Below are 17,024 nucleotides of genomic sequence, written 5' to 3'. Positions count from 1 at the left end.
AAGCAGGGGAGAGAGGCAGAGGGAGAGATAGAGAATCTTAAACAGGCTCCATGCTCAGCATGGAGCTCCACGCAGGACTCCATCCCATGACCCTGTGATCATGACCTGAGCCAAAATTAAGAATCAACCGACTGAGCTCAACCGACTGAGCCACCCGCACCTCGGAAGGAGACATTTCATGTAATATCATGAAATCATGTTGAAAATACTTTTGTGTGGATGAACTTGGATGTACTTGAAAAATTATTGCTTCTTTTCAGTTTGGGGTTGGGATTAGAGGGGTAGATGGGCAGCTCAGTAAGAGGGGTTTAGGCTGTCAAGAAAGGTGGAGGAATGTATGTTTGGAATATAGTTATCATGGTTTATGATATATAAGCTATAGTTAGGTTAACTCAAGAGTTAATAAAATAAAGTAAAACATAATATTGTAAAAATGTTCAGAGCCAGTTAATAACAACCCATAGATTTTTGGCTTACATAAAAAAAAATACTTTAAAACCAAAAACTGTTGAGAGCTTTATTTTTAACCCTAGTCAGATTTTTTGAAAATACACTATTAGTCTCTTTAAACCAGTACCTGAGAATGTTTCTACTAGTGGCAAAATCTTTAAATATATGCCCTGCTTTACTTCGTGATCTTTATATCTGAAGAATAGTACATGAAAGGAGTGTGCTATGTGGGTGTGTATGTATATCTGTAAGGTTGTTGTTTTTTTTTTTTTTAAACAGTTCATAGGTAAGATACAAATTAAGGAACTGAAAATCTAAAGATGATTCAATAATGGGACACTGGAAAGCGGGCATGATGCTGGAGAAAAAGAAAACAACCAACCAAAACAGCATTTCAAAGATCAGATTATACCATTGCAGTTAGAATCTAAACTGCTTTCAAAATAGTAACTCTAGTTTACTTCCTTATTTTATACTTTTTGCTTCCCCCAAAATAATTTGAGACTTCTTATAACAAAAGACATATGAAATAAAATGAACAAAATAGGACTACAAAGAGGAAATAAACAATATATAAAAAAGAGAAAGCCAAAACCCTCAACAGGGAGGTTTGCCTGGGTACTATGTTATCAAGTGTAACCCAACTCAGAGTTCCTGAGCTGAGATGTAAAGGAGATAGGGTGTGTTACAGAGCACTAGATTCATCAGGGACAAGGTACAACCATTTCTCAGGATAATTTTTCCTGGACCTACCTCTAAAATACATTTCTTATGTGTTCTTTTAAAAATTATGTTCCATGGGGCACCTGGGTGGCTCAGTCAGTTAAACGTCTGACTTTGGCACAGGTCATGATCTCATGGTTTCGTTTGTGAGTGGGAGCCCTGCGTAGGGCTCTGTGCTGACAGCTCAGAGCCTGGAGCCTGCTTCAGATTCTGTCTCCCTCTCTCAGTGCCCCTCCCCACTCACACTCTGTCTCTCTTTCTCTCAAAAATAAATAAACATTAAAAACATTATGTTCCCTATAGGGAGCCTGGGTGACTTAGTTGGTTAAGCATTTGACTCTTTATTTGGGCTTAGGTCATGATCTCAGGGTCATGGTATCAAGCCCCATGTCAGGGTGTTGAGCATGGAGCCTGCTTAAGATTCATTGTCTCTCCCTCCCTCCCTCCCTCCCTCCCTCCCTCTCTCTCTCTCTCTCTCTAAAAAAAAGAAAAAATTCCATAATGTGGTGGGTATTTTCCTCAACAGTAGTTCCAATTATATGTAGAAGCATATCCCCAAAGGCATTTTCATATATGGATTTGTGTCACATGTGGAGCAGAGTCCAGAGTTTGGGCAGCCATGTCCTATGGCCAAAAAAAAAAAAAAAAAAGAATGTTTACAAAAGATAAAATTTATTTCAGGGTTGGGGTGAAAAGTTCAAAGGAAATGCTCATTTATGCTCTAAAAAAATTGAAAAACAGGATGAATTATGTCTTCTTGCCATGATTCTTAAAACCAAGAATTCCTTCTCTTGGAAGTCCAAATCAGTTTCTATCTTCTTTACCTGCTATGTTTCCCTCCATCTCAGAAAGAAAACAAGGCAAACTTTATCAAATAAGTGCTAACAAGATTCACTCTATAGTGATTGTATAAATATATTCTGCATCTACTTAAAATTCAGATTTCAGTCTCTAGTAGCATAAATATGGATCAATTCTATTAGGAGAAAAGGCTGAAAATTGAAAGAGAAAACAAGACAAGGGAACCAAGTCAGTTAAAACACTTTAATTATACCCCAGCCAAAAGGAGTTAAATAAAAGCCTGAGAAAGAAAAAATTTTTATGGAAACATATGATTTCAAATCAGGTATGAAATAAGACAATTATAAAATATCTATAATGTATTGGAAAAGATGGAAAATGAAGGTATATTATCATAATTACTCGTTATAAATAAATCAGTTGTTCATTATTTTCCATTGAAAGAACAGACTCACAACAACATCTATTCAATGTGTGAATGATTCAGTTAATAGCTTTTCATGCCTCATTTCTGACACTTTTGTCCAGGGGTGGGGGGTGGAGATAAAAATACTGAAGTGATTGAAATACTACACTGGAGTGACCTGCATATAATTTATTACTAACTGGTACTCTTATTTTTAAATGGCATTTTCTCTCCCAGAATGAAATAGCTTAAATGCTAAATGCTTCAGGGTTTGCTTTGGTAAGACCTTACCATTTGGGAATTTCATAATCACTAACAAGTGAATAGAGTGGATATTGTCCACTTATTAAAAAACTTATAATGGTATTCCTGAGATCGGTGTGTTTTCTGGGATACTGTGGCTCTGGGGAAAGGTGGGAATGTCCTCTGGTGGATTTCTTTTTATCCTGCTATTCATTACAGTAATCACATGTTAATGCACTCCAATGGACAACTTTCTACCACAGACTGGTTTGACAAAAATAATTTTAAGAGATATTTTAATATTTTTTAGCAATTCTCATTAGCTGGCTTCTGGATCTTTCATAGGACACCACACGTACAGTCATGTAAAGCCAAGTCTTTGATTATTCAAGGAATTCGTAGAGGTCCTTAATATCCAGCCATGAGCAAAGATCTGCTTTTATGAAAATGTCAAAGGATCTTTTTAAAAGGGACGCTTTGAGCCTTATCTGAATATTCTTGAGCTCTGGGGCATTCTATTTATTGAGTCCAAAAGGAGTTTGGAACATAGGAGTTTGGTTCTCAAATCTGTTATAGAGTTAAATATCACCTTATTTATATTTTCTGGTAAGCTAATAGAGCTATATAATATGCTATAATTGGACAATTCATATTGAAGACAAATTACTGTAAGCTTTTACTCTCCAAGTCTTGTCACCCTCTGTCACTATGTTGAATACATATGTGCATATCATATATCACTCAAATGAGAGGTGGAGAAAGAAGAAAGAAGCTAGAGGAAACATGAAGAAGAATAAAATAATCAGAATAATGTACTAATCTCCCTGTGGTTTTATTTAGGGCCCTGAAACTAACTGTTGCTTGCTTACCTTTCAACAAAGTCAACTATGATATGCCTTGATGGAGAGAGAAATTGGATATACTTTTATTTCACATAATTCTGAGGACTGATAAATTATGACAAGTTTTATTTAGAATTATATCATTATAAATTTACTATTAACTCTTCTTTAATTTGTAGCCTTTTTCTTCCATTTTTCTTATTTTCTTATTCTATTTTAGTAAATGTTTTCAAGGCAGGATTTTTTTGGGAGAATGAACTTGTAGCAAATTTAATATGCTATGAGAAATTCAGTAGTGATTATAAAATATAGCCTGTCTCCTAATGATCACTAGCTCAAAATGTTTAATTATGCATATGTTTTAATCTATAAATTGTCACAAGTCTTTTTGGGAGTAGATGGGTTACAAACCTGAAAAGGAATGGTGGGTATCATCCAAGCCTTGTATTTTAGCTAGCATTATACCCTATGAGTCTGGAATTTCCAACCAGCAGATGGAGATCTAACAGTATTTCTCAGAGCCTCTCAGGAGAGTGTCTAGTTATTTACCAGCACCTTTCCATCCTGTTCCTCTTGCACTCAGAAATGTCAATATCAGTGTTTCACACTAGTCCCAACAGTTTTAGGGCCACATTAATTGAAAAGCACATTAATTTTCTTTGTTAATCAACTGGAGTTTCTCAGACTAGATTTGGCTGCCTCTTAATAAGAATTAAGGATAGTCATGAACCTTCAGAAACCTAAAGGCTTTTATAATTGTATAGTCACTACAAATTATAGACCCTACATAGATAACATTTTAAAGATAACATTTAAAGCACTCACATTAAGGATGTTTTAGGTATTTAATGTAATATAAATAGTAGCAGTCTAATGAATTCAATTTCATAGCCTTATTTATCATAATATATCATGGGTCACACTGTGGAGAACTACCTAGAGTGAAACTTTGTATGTAATTTATTTTTGAAAAATAATTGTTTGAGTATCATATAGTTCTATATGTTGGGGATACTGATGGCCACTTTTGCCATACTGCATACTCTTCATTATCCACAAGAGTATTTTAGGAGAAGAACATTAAGATACAATTCCCTTGGTATTTTTTAAGATAGCATTATTCATAATGAACTCTCTTAATATTGATATATTCTGAAATTCTAAAATAAAAAAAATATTCATTTTCCTAAGTGGGAAGATCAGAAAACTATGCCTTCAACTAGTTACTGAATTTACTTTTATTATTTCGGCTCAGCTTAATGCAAGGTGATTCTTGAGGATTTAATAAGAAATTTCCCTAGACAACAAACAAATAATGGAATCCTTTGGGAATAATGATATTCTTATAAAGAGATGTATTTATTGAAAGAAATAAAACATATTTATGGAAGTTAAGAGCTAATGATACCAAACAGCTACCAAAGCATCTATGCTTATTGCCATATCAGATGATCTGACCACCTTGCTAATAGTTTTTCACTTTCTTAAAGAATTATTTGATAGCAGAATAAAATACAAAAGACTCTCTATGTATAACCTATTTCTTATTCACTTTAATAGCAGTCATGTCATAACCAGTAATTGGTGAAAACTTAAATTGTACAGGCAGATATACCTCTTCTACATTTTTTTTTCACATATTCCTGAGGTGAGAACTGCAATAGAGATTTTTTGATACACATAGATTGGGTTTGCATGATACATGTTAAAAACAAAACAAAATGAAAAACTTCTGACAATCTATGACATTTATTACTTATTATTTGTATTTAGTAAAATTGCATGTGTCTTGCATTTATCATGGAATGGCTCAATTGAATACTCTTGATTTGAGGATTAAATTTAAAAGATTGGAGGAAGGGAAAATTAAAAATAATCTTTAATATTTATATATAAAAAAATCAAGTTATTAGCTATCCTGAGGAAATTACCAGACTCAAAAACTACTGGAGTCCTAGATTTCCAAAAGCTAATATACATCTAAAATACCAAACTAATTAGGAGTGGGAATGGAACTTGCAGGACAGGTATGTGTTTGTGTGACTGACAATCTTTAGAATCCAGAGTCTCAAATAGCAAGTGTTCTGAGGCCTTATCTGATTTTCTCCCAGCCAGATTAATCATTCTCTCCCCTTCAGTCCTACAGCACCACGCTCATACTTCATTGTTGGAAATATCATATTGAATTACAATCATTTATTCACTTTTAAGCATTTGATCACTCTATTGCCTATCTCAGTCCTTGGCATATTATTAGTAAAGGCTGAATAAATGAATAAATACTTATTTGATTGAATTGAATTAAAAACACCAAAGTATTAGGGATATAATATAAAAGACAATCACTGTACAAAAGAAAAGGCACATTGAATAAATACATGTGAATAAAAATTTGTAACTATCAAGGGAACACACAGACTGCTGCAAGTCAATAGTCCAAATGACAAGCAAACTTTGATGGAAAGAGAACATTTCTCAACCTTATTTGACTGTACCTTAAAAAAAACAGCTTTATTGACAATTGTCTGTACTTCTAAGGTGGAAATAATTCTGCATACTTTGTTAAATTTTGATGTGTTCATGAAATATTTTGTAACAAAAAATAATATTGAGTAAGTGTGAGTTCTAGTAGTGAGTCTGTTGTCTATTGCCAAAGTGATTTTGAGCATGCCATTTACTCATATTCTAATTTAGTTTCTTTATTTGTGAAATGTAGCAGTCAAAAAGCATTTTTGTTTTTACTCTTTGGGATAAAGATCCTGGTTAGTATTCACCAATATTAACATAAATACTGAAAAGAGTAAAAAAAGAAAAACTCAGTAAATCTGTAGACCATTTTCTCACCTGGCACCAAAGAGTAATTTGACTGAGGATGTTACGTTATTAACTTCTAAGAAATTATTAAGTTCACATAATTATTTTAAATTTATAGTGTTGCCTGAATCACTCTTCAAAATGTTTTATGAACATTTTACTGAAATTGACATAAAACAAAAGATTGATATGATTTAAGCCTCCCCCCAAAAGAAAGGTAAAATACATTGAATATATAGGAATATACATTGGGTGGCAGAGTTGGTTAAGCATTGCAATTTGGCTTAGGTCATAATCTCCCAGTTTGTGACTTTGAGCCCTCTGTGCTGACAGCTCAGAGCCTGGAGCCTGCTTTGAATTCTTTGTCTCCTTCACTGTCTGCCCCTCCTCCACTCATGCTCTGTCTCTCTCTCAAAAATAAATAAACATAAAAAAAAATTTAAGAAAAGGAATATAAAGACAAATAAAGTTGAAAAAAAGATGGGAAATGTTTATGCCCAAATAGAAAGGCTAAAAGGTTTGCTCTGTCAAGAGTAAAATTTGGTTCTGAATTTTTAGACAATCAGGACAAAAACTGAGCTTGGTATTTCTCTGCCAGACAAGCATCAATCTAATGGATATTATTCAAATAATAATATCCATATATAAAATATAATACTCTTAACTTTCTTCTCTTTTCATTTTGCCTATCTGAATACTGTCAGTCTCAAGTTCTATCTCAGTTTTCGCTTTTGCCCAGAGTTTTCCCCAACAATTTGGCTTTGATTTCATCCTTTGATTGCTTTGTTTTCTTGCAGGTATTCAATTTGGAGTTTTGTGTTTTTTGTGTGTTGGTTTTTTTTTTTTTTGTTTGTTTTTTTTTTGTTTTTTTTGCTTCATACGGATGTCTTTTCTCCTTGCTAAGACCGTAAGTCTCTTGAGAACAAGTTATTTAATACATTCTTTTGTATCTCTCAAGGATTTTTACCCTCCACCAGACATATATTAGGTATGTAATAAACATCCATTACATTGAAAAATGTCTTCAGTTATAGCTTTCAGTGAATACACTTTTAAAGTTAAGAAATAAGCTTTTGAAATGGACTTTAAATGGGCAGTTAGTAGCGATCACTTTGTGAGTATACCTATCATCTGGATTTGAATTCTTGTTCCATGATTTAGTAGCTACATGTTATATAATCACTTTGAGCATCATTTTTCTTATCTTCTTAAGGAGGTAACAATAGTACTTCATAAGGTTATTGTTAATCCTATTAACCATATTAATCAGGATTAAATATATACATGTAAAATGTTTAGAAAAGTAAACATTCATTAAGTGTTAGTTAATTATCATTTTATCTTAAAGTTCTCAGTATTATGTCATTCTTTCTGGAAATAATTAAATAGAAATTTCTTCTGGTGGCAATTATGGAGCACAATCAATTATCTGAAGTCTGCCTTAGAAAGCAAAAAGTATATGACAAAGAAAACATGTCATCATTATAGACAATAATATTTATATTCTCAAGTGCAAGAAGGCATGCATTATCTGAAAACTATATCAGATCATTCATTGAGTTAAAAAGAAGTGATCTCCAACTACATTTCTGTTTTATATTACATGAAGTGTTTATCCATTAGAAGACTCTTCTTCCAATTCCATTATGGTAGTACCAAGGTGTCATACTGAGCTTACACATTTTTATTCCATAACTGGAATCAAAGACACAGAAAAAGTCAAGAAAAGCTACTACCCCAGCCTTATTTTATCCTTCCACAAAATGATGAAATTTTACAAGGATTCATTTTGAAATAGCCATGTCTATAATGTAATGTTGGTTTAAGGAACTCAAGTTTGAAGTTTGTTAAATAGGAAACTGGCAAGGAGCTTTGAAGGATGTATAATACAGTGAATGTAAGATTCCATCAAATCCCAAGGTAAGAAAATGTTGACATCACAAAGATCTCAAGTCTTTCTTCAGATAGCAGAGTTCAGAGTTCATTGTTTTTACCTAAATCTATTATACATTTGTAACCAGAGCTGGAATAGGCCATCCAGGCTGTTATCTCAAGACAGTAATTCCTTATTTTATGAATGAATATAAAATAAGACCCATAGATAATGAATGTTACAAGTGTCTACGTCAAAAACTGCTAGAGAGGATTTTAGAAACGATATTTCCAGCTCTCCGGTAGGTCTACCACTCTAATATTGCCTTATAGCAGAGAAGAATGATGGGATTGATCCAGTCTTTCAGCACATCTTCATCATTCTGTTTAGGGCATTACCTTTATCAATCTGGGATTGAAAGCAAATATATTACTGATGTAAACTAGTAGGAACAGATGGAGTATATCTTAAATACAAGTTATTTCTCAGTAACAGAATTTAACTAGGTATATGTGAATTAATGTAATTACTCATTTTGTTGAAGCACTAATTTGGGGTTTATAGTTTTCAGACATTTCAAAATTGATCTTGAAAGAACATTTGGTATTTAGTTTGAATCTTTTATTCTGACTTCTCACTTTCTCCCTGGAGAAATGATAGTGCTTTAACTAATTTTTATTCTTAATATTATTTCTTTTGGTACAGTTAATTCTATTAATCTATTGTTTGACATATATTGCCATCACAAATAATCTGTTTGCTTTTAGTCCCTAATGTCCATATTGGCCTTTACTGATGACATTAGATGCAAAATGTTGTAAATTTTAATTCTTAGTTTCAAAAGTTATCCACAGATCAATGACATTAAATCACATTTCTTTCACTTACCTCTTGGTGTGTGTAATTTTTTGTCCTCTTCGTTATCGTCCACTGAATCTTCAACCCACATAGCAGAGTCATCTTTGTTATCCAAAATCAGAATTACTTTAGATTTTCAGCTAAAATTTTTGTATGGTGTAGTGGTGCCAGAATGAACACATGTAGTGATATTAGATGCAGGATGCGAGAGCTTCTTTCTTTCTGGATTTATTGTTTTAAACATATAGCATACTTTTATCACAGTTATAGTAGTGGTAGTTTTTAGTAGAAATGTGGCTTAGTATTTCACTGTCTCTTGAATTCCACACTATAAAAGACAATGTGTTTTACGTGAATGCTACATGTTCAGGTAGTATGATAGAGTTAAATGCTAATGTAGTTTCTGAATTATATCACCTTGGACTTGTGCAAGTTCAGGGAGAAATAGAAGAGGTTTTTAGTCCAATGGTTTAATAAAAATCTCCTAGAGACAGTAATGGAATTGAGACTATTTAAAATATCATTTGTTAATAGCTGAGACTGAGGAAGATTCACTTGAAGATTGAATTTAAACATAAATGTAATTTATTTGGCCACCTGCATATAGTGATGAAAACATTTGTGTTGCCTTCACAAGGAAGATTGTGTTTTATTTAAGCTGTATACTCTGTTCTGAATAATAGAACAAGCAGGGCCAATGTTATTATAAAGGCTGTCTTCTTGCCTCCTTTCTGGAGTGTTCTCCCACTGCACATATCATTTGGTTAAGTAAAAATTCTCCTTGAAAAATATTCCCACATAGGATCATTCATAGGAAATATCCTGCAACTCAAGCCATGTCATTGCCAGTTAACATTTTGTGACTGTATATTATTGGTGTTTTTCTTTGTGTTGTCATTTGCATGTGGTACTTTATTGACTGTCGAGGTTTTGCTTCAAGTGACATCTTCCTTCTATATTTTGCCAGTTAAAGATTTTATTGTGGATACCCACTTATATTTTTGTTATAGTTTTATAATATAGCTAGGGAAATTGGAAATGGAAATACAACATGAATATTTGGGAATATCTTTTGAAGGGTTTTTATTTGAAATGTCCGCTCCTTTTAGGAAACAATGTATAAAACTTCAAGAAAGTAATGGACATTTATTTCCATTAAGTTGCTGACTTAAGATATTGAAGGAAATCTCTATACAGTGTGAAATAGTTTAAGCAATTTTTTATATTTAAGAATAGGAAAGTATATTCCTTCTCTGCTGTCTTCACATCCCCTGTTAAAATATTTGAGTCAAATTATATTGATTATGGTTTTTTCTCACTTCTGAAAAGGGTGCTTACGGGGTGATAGGAGGACATCCCTAGAGTCTGATGAACTGGATATTATATCTGACTCTCTTGTATGAGCTTTGGCAAGTTATTCAATTATCACAATCCTTATTTTCCTTTTCTTTAGAATGGTGGCTATACCTGTTTCCTAAAAAGTTTTGAGAATGAGGTGGGGACAGCCCAGTGCCTGGTACATCATAAGTCAGTTCTTTGCTCTTTCCCCACTTCTGGCTTTTCTACTGTTATATTATTATCCCTGGGAGCAAATGATAATTTTAGTTAAGTGAATAACTGTGTTGATTTAAGATTGTTTCAAATATTCCTGTTGAAAGAGCTAATGGGGAACAAAACCTATAAACAATACAATCTGTCAAGAAACAACCTGACCATTTTATGTATAGTTGTTTTTTGTTTTGCATTCCTCCAGTCAGGAAAAATGTTCAGCCAGGCTTAGCAAACTAGGTTCACATTGGCACAAGAAAGCACAAGAATTAATAATTTCAGACTACAATAAAAAAACAATTCAATGACTTGGTAAAAATAAATTCATTGGAACAGTATTTTGCAAAACTTAGCATGCATCAGATTAGCTCCAGAGACTCTGATTCAGCAAATTTAGGATGGGCCCAAAGGATTTACTCTTTTTTTTTTTTTTTTTTTTTTTAATTTTTTTAAAGTAGGCTCCATGCCAAATGTGGGGCTTAAACTCACAACCGTGAGATCAGGAATCGCTCACTCTGCTGACTGAGCCAGCCAGGTGCCCAAGGATTTTCTTTTAATAGTAACTTTGAGGATATGCTACATAGCAAAAATTTAAACCAGTAAATGGAAAAAAAAAAAAAACTGTCAACTTTATTCATCCATGTTATCTTAATACTATTTTTCGACATTAATCCAGGTAAATTCAATAAGTGAAATTGATTGAAAATGATCACACTACCGTGTCTATAGACTTGCTCAAAACCTAGAGTCAGTTCTTTATTTTACACAGCCTGAGGCAAAGACTGCATCACAGAACCTTCAAGGCCATGCAGTACAGGTGTGCCGCATTATATAACACAAGATATATTGAAATCAACTTACAAATGATAAATTAGTGAGTGATGTTTCAGATTAGAAAACAAATAGGATTTACTTCAAGTATCCTTTATCACAAGGTCCCTTGATGCATTTGAAATATTACTTGATTTATTCAAAACCAATTTTTACTTAGCTTGTCAGTAAGACACACATATAAAACAAAATCTATAAATGTTTGGGAAAGAGGAGGAAGAAACTCAAGAGTTTTCTAAGTCCTAGATGGCTCAAGCACTCACTCTGTTGCTTTAAGTTCACTGTTCTTAATAGAAAAGTAAATAATCAACTGTGGACTTTTTAAAACATGAATTTTACCCTAAATTAAAAAATGTTAAATATAAACAGCCTCCTAACTCACATTGAAATCATAATGGAAGCCGTGAGAGAGCTTTGAAAATAACCCATCACCACTCTGGTGTATTCTTAAATGTTTCTTCCTCATTATAATTGATATTAAAATAAAGCACAGTTGCTGATTGTCAGTCTAATCTACCCTTGTGGTAGAGTCAGTTTTGAAAGCATGGATCCTGGATCTTCTGCGCTTGGTACCTCTCTAGTTAGAGACAGTGGTAGTGCATTGAGGTCATAGCAGTAGTTGGAAACTCTTAACTGAAAGGCTAGTGCATCTGCATTCTTAACTGCATAGCTAACCCATCTAGACCTTGGGACTTTTTATGTGTTTCCAGGTCATTATGCTATTTATTACCCAGCAAGTTAAACCATTAAGAGGTATGTCAGTGTAAGATGTTACTGTTTTTTGCTGTAAAGATTTTTCACTGTTTTTCCTGAGGCTAAATATCTGCCAGTCCTACTTCCTTTTCCTTCCTGTACCTCCATCTACTCAGTACATCTGATCTTCTTTCTTCAAGCATACTAATAGTTCACATATGTTATCTATTTTCGTGCTTTCAGTTTCTTTACTTATTTTGAATGTTTAGGTTGAGAGATGATATCTGTTTTCTAGTCAGGAGCAGACATAACCAAATAAGGTCTTCACTCCCATTTACAGTGGCTTTATTTTAAAAAATATTTTTGCAAAGAGATATTGCTATTTCCAAGGAGCTTGTGGAGTCTGAAATGACTTCAGATAGGATTATGTAATTTGTCTTGAATGTTGAATGTAGACAAGTTTTCTTTCCTTCTAAAAATATAATTTATATTAAAATCTGTATGGTTTTATGGTTTTCTGGAACATTCAAGAGGGAATATAGAGAGTTGGTAAAAATGAGCAGATCAATAAAATACTACTTGCTTGTTAGAATATGTTTTGGCATCTATACATCAGTTTGGACAAATTACATTCCATTTTTATTAGGAGAATAGAGAAAATTATTCTGTATTAAGAAAGGTTTAAGAACACTTAAGAAGTACTCTTGCTGAGATTAAAAAAAAGGAAAAAAATATAAAAGTCTTCCCAATTAGCTCTGAATTGAGTATGTGTTCATTTGAACATGTGTTGAACATGTGTTGAACATCGCACTATGGATCTGTTTTATAACCCACGCAATCTCAATTTAGATGGTCTTTGATTTCTTTCCTTGTGGTTCTTGATTTTATGTCCATATCTTGGGCCTACATATATCCACTTGCTTGAAGCAACTCATCTGCACATTTACAAATGACATAATATGTTAAGAAATCTATGACTTGCTTTACTTTTTGAACAAAATTTTAATGTGAGAGCCAGAGTAGCACATAGAAAGAGTTCATTTAGCTCATATATTATACAGATAGAAGAACTGAGTTAAATTAGAGATTAAACAACATGACAAACATTTTTTTTTCATTCTGTTCACTATCTCTGGAATTCTCTGGCTCTGATCAGAGAGAAGGCTTTTAGTTTAGTGGAAAGACTAACAGGCTATGAATTTTGAGAATGGTTCATTTCCACCAATTATTAGCCTTGTGTTCTTGGGTAAGTCTCAACTTCTTTGAGATTAATGTGTCTTCATGGGATGGTTATGAAGACAAAATGCAATAATTTATATAAAATGTGGTTTATAAACCCCAAAACACTGCATAAATTTATTTTTTGCTGCAGCTTCTGTGGTTATTGTAACCATGCTGGGTCAAACTGCATTTTTTGATCCCAAACATATCAACATTTCTGTTGTTTAAATGAGCAATAGGCAGAGAGGGAGGAGACTTGGGGACAGGGTGGTTAGCAAGAGGAAGTAGGAGATCACTGAATACTGAAAAAGATAAGTTATAATTAAGGATTTTAGACACAAATATATAAATTGCAAATGTATGATAAAGATTCTAGACATAGTTTCCTCTAAGAGGTTTTCACTCCCTTTTCCACCCTCCCCCATGGCCCTGAACATGGCAAAATAAAAATTAGGCAAACAAAAACCCAGCATCTTCTTTTTTTTTCTTGTAAAAGATCCTTTGGGTTTAATTTCAAATATGAGAAATCTAAAAATTCTTAGTTTATTCGGCTCTTACTGTATTAAGTTCTCAGATGCACAGAGCTGTGGTTCCAAGATGACTGCTTCTATTTATAGTTGTTTACTTAGATGAATTTAAAATGTTTAAAAAATGTTTGCTTAAGGAAGTCAAGGGCATACATTTGTGAACCTCCCTAGAACCTTATGTTTCTAAAAGTTATTTATCAATTTGAAAATGTCTGGAAATACATATAAAATGCTTTTTTTTACGCCAATTAAAAGATGCTTGATCTTTGCAAGGACAACTTCTGATGAAAAAAAGATTGCAAATGACATTTTGGTTTACATAATAAATAAAATTTTGCATCCAATTTCAGACCCACAAGAATAGATTTATAATTAATCCTCTATAAATTTGCTAACTATGCAAAACACAATCTCAATGTAGAGGATTAAGAATACTAAGAATAATATATTGCAAAGACATTAGAAATTGGAAAAAGTAAAGATGAAAATTAGATGTAAAATGACAAAAAATTTTGAATAGCAAATAATTTATGCAAAAGATGTTACGAAATCTGGGATGCTAAATAGTTGATATAAGTACTGAGACGTTTAGTTTCATTTAAATTAGTAAGAGAGTTTGCTTCTTCCAATTTTTTTTACGACTGTATTTTCAAGAAAAATTTGCTGTACATTTTTAAAGTTTATTCCTCTTTAAGTTGCTCTTAAATTTGCCATGATAAATCTGCATAAAACTAGACTTTTGTAGGTATAATTTCTTTGGAATAAATAAGAAATTAAAAACTTGACATTGGTCTTAACAAATTCTTTTCTTCATTGTTTTTGATTGTGTTTGACCCCTGTTGGATTGATATTTGCTCAACCTATTTTTGATGTTATGAATGCAAAATGACAACATAAAAAGGCATCTCTCCTAGTGCAATTCAATTGAAACTTGTAGTTTTATAATAAAAAACACACAAAAGAATGTGTGGATACCATAGATAAAATAACATTTTCAAACAATAACCTGTGTCAAGCAAACAACAGAAACAAGTTGATTATTTCAGCCTCTGAAAAGTTAGGTTTTCATAATTTCACTTAAATTAACTTTATAATACAAATTACATAATCACTATATGATCTGGGGTGGCTTCAAATTACTCTGGGTTATTTTTCAGATAATTTAGAAGCAAATCTCATTATGGATGGCAATATAAACAATTTAGAACATATTAAAAGATATTCACAGTTTACTTGTGTTATAAAGTTCTCCACCATGGCTCATATCTATACTGAATGAGCTATCAATGTTTAGAGTTCTTCTCCAGGAGAGAATTGATGTAGCACACAAAGTGAAAATTTTCACAAAGTTCCTTTGAGATGTTCCCAAAATATAGCCTCGCAGTTCTAAATGAAAAGTTGTCTTAAAAACCAGGCACATTTTGCACTAACTGATGGTTATTTTTAGGTAAACCACTTTGGGTTAATTAGGAGAAAATTTGCTACTGTACAATTATTATGCTCTATCCTTCCCACCTTGGCCTGAAAATAATGAGATGTAACAAGTTTTTCTTTGTCACTGGCAGCTGCACCTTTTAAGTGTATCAAAGTCTGTTGCTGTGGTTACAGCCTTTGTTTCCAGTGATGTTTTGTCCATGCTTCCCCCTACCGTTAACAATGGGTTACTCAAAATAATGAAATAATGAGTCAATTCATTCAGAAATATGTTGTTAAAATATCCCTCTTTGTCATTACATGTCACTGCTTAGAAACTAGGCTGTAATTCAAGGCAACAGTTAAGTCTGAGAAGAAGTGTTAAAAAAATCTTTGATTTTTTTTTTCATTTATAAGAAAAACCTGCCTATGTAATTGAAGAACCTCTTACAAGTCTCAACAATTAAATCCTTTTTGGTTAATGTATTATTTCTGGAACAAGTAGATAAAATTCTACGCAGTAAGCATGATAAAAATCGTGCATGTTTCGCACAGCACAGAATTTTAGAGTAAAGGTTTCTGGGCACAAAAGCAGTAACAAAACAGTCCCTACAAAACTGAGTAACTCTGAATAACACAAGAAATAAATTTTTGTTAATTTAAAATCTTAGAAACTGAAATGTGTAAAGTTTGTAAAGTAAAATGTAATTAAATTATGGTACTGTACATATCAGTTGTTTCTATAATTGAAACTTTACAATATGAAAAATACATTAGCTCTGTACAGTTTTTACAGGTAGGTAGGATGAGTTTTGAAAAAAAAGATTCTTTTTCTGTTTTCAGGGTCATACTCTGCTGAAGTCAAAAAAATACTGCACAACTTAGCTAATTACAAAGTGTAGACTTGAAACAATTCATGTCTTCTTTATTTCATGAATAGATCTTGGACTTTTGTTTGACAGGGGATTTTTGTTTTGTTTTGTTTTGTTTTGAGAGTCCACAATGAACAAATCTTCCTCATTTTTGTCCTTGAGGTTACAAAGTTTGGTGGCAACCCTTGGCTACCGCTTAGCTCAGTTAAGTCAGCTGCTGTTTATGGTCACTGATTTGGCCAGCTGTTGTGATTGTGCTCAGGTCCAGCTCAGTCTCTAGGTGTGTTTCCATCGTATCTTCCTGTGCATTCGTTTCAAAGGACTTATGAGAGAGAAGTTCATGATGCACCCCACAGTAACTTATTGTGGGCTGGTCGTATGCCAGAAAGGTTGACACATTCATTGATAAAGGTATCTGGGGAAAAAATGACATGAGAAAAGTCAGTTATAAAACGACAAACCACTTTGGGGGCAAGATTTGATGACTATGAAGTGCTAACCTGACTAACCTCTACGGTTGTATCTGTGGCTCAAGTGTCCCCACACTATCCTAACTGATGTCCCTCATTCTCATTCATACTAGTAAGCACAATACAACAGCTTTAAAGCCTGGGATGGACCTGCTCAATTCTTAATTCAAATTATCAGATAAATAGTCGCCTAAGTGATTCTGAAAATGCTGTAAGCTTTATTGACGAAGTCAGAAAATGCTTTTACTCACTAGGGTAAAATTGTGCTTTTAGAACTAAGAAAAGTATTATTTACTTATATCTGGTATTAGAATACACTAGAATGGTGGTTCTCAAACTTTATCATGCATAAAAATCACCTCCCCCTTCTTCACCTCCATCCCAAACTCCCCTGAATTTCTGATTCAGTAGGTGAGGGGGGGAGGGTAATGCCTAGAAT

General features: G+C 33.0%; 2 protein-coding genes across 6 annotated transcripts in view; one reads left to right on the top strand and one right to left on the bottom strand.

The window, feature by feature from the left end:
* CTNNA3 (catenin alpha 3) overlaps positions 1-17,024 on the top strand; it is a 1,692,711-nt gene that overhangs the window by 518,151 nt on the left and 1,157,536 nt on the right. The window lies entirely within an intron of this gene.
* LRRTM3 (leucine rich repeat transmembrane neuronal 3) overlaps positions 16,123-17,024 on the bottom strand; it is a 158,496-nt gene continuing 157,594 nt past the window's right edge. The window contains exon 3 of the mRNA XM_042960555.1: positions 16,123-16,530. Within this exon, the coding sequence (XP_042816489.1) occupies positions 16,321-16,530 (210 nt within the window). The 3' untranslated portion in view covers positions 16,123-16,320. The remainder of the gene's footprint in view (positions 16,531-17,024) is intronic.

The sequence above is a fragment of the Panthera tigris genome, chromosome D2 (assembly GCF_018350195.1).
Source record: "Panthera tigris isolate Pti1 chromosome D2, P.tigris_Pti1_mat1.1, whole genome shotgun sequence".
NCBI classification, from domain to species: domain Eukaryota; kingdom Metazoa; phylum Chordata; class Mammalia; order Carnivora; family Felidae; genus Panthera; species Panthera tigris.
The sequence above is the reverse complement of the archived record's forward strand: the minus strand, read 5'-3'. Positions and strand labels throughout refer to the sequence as shown.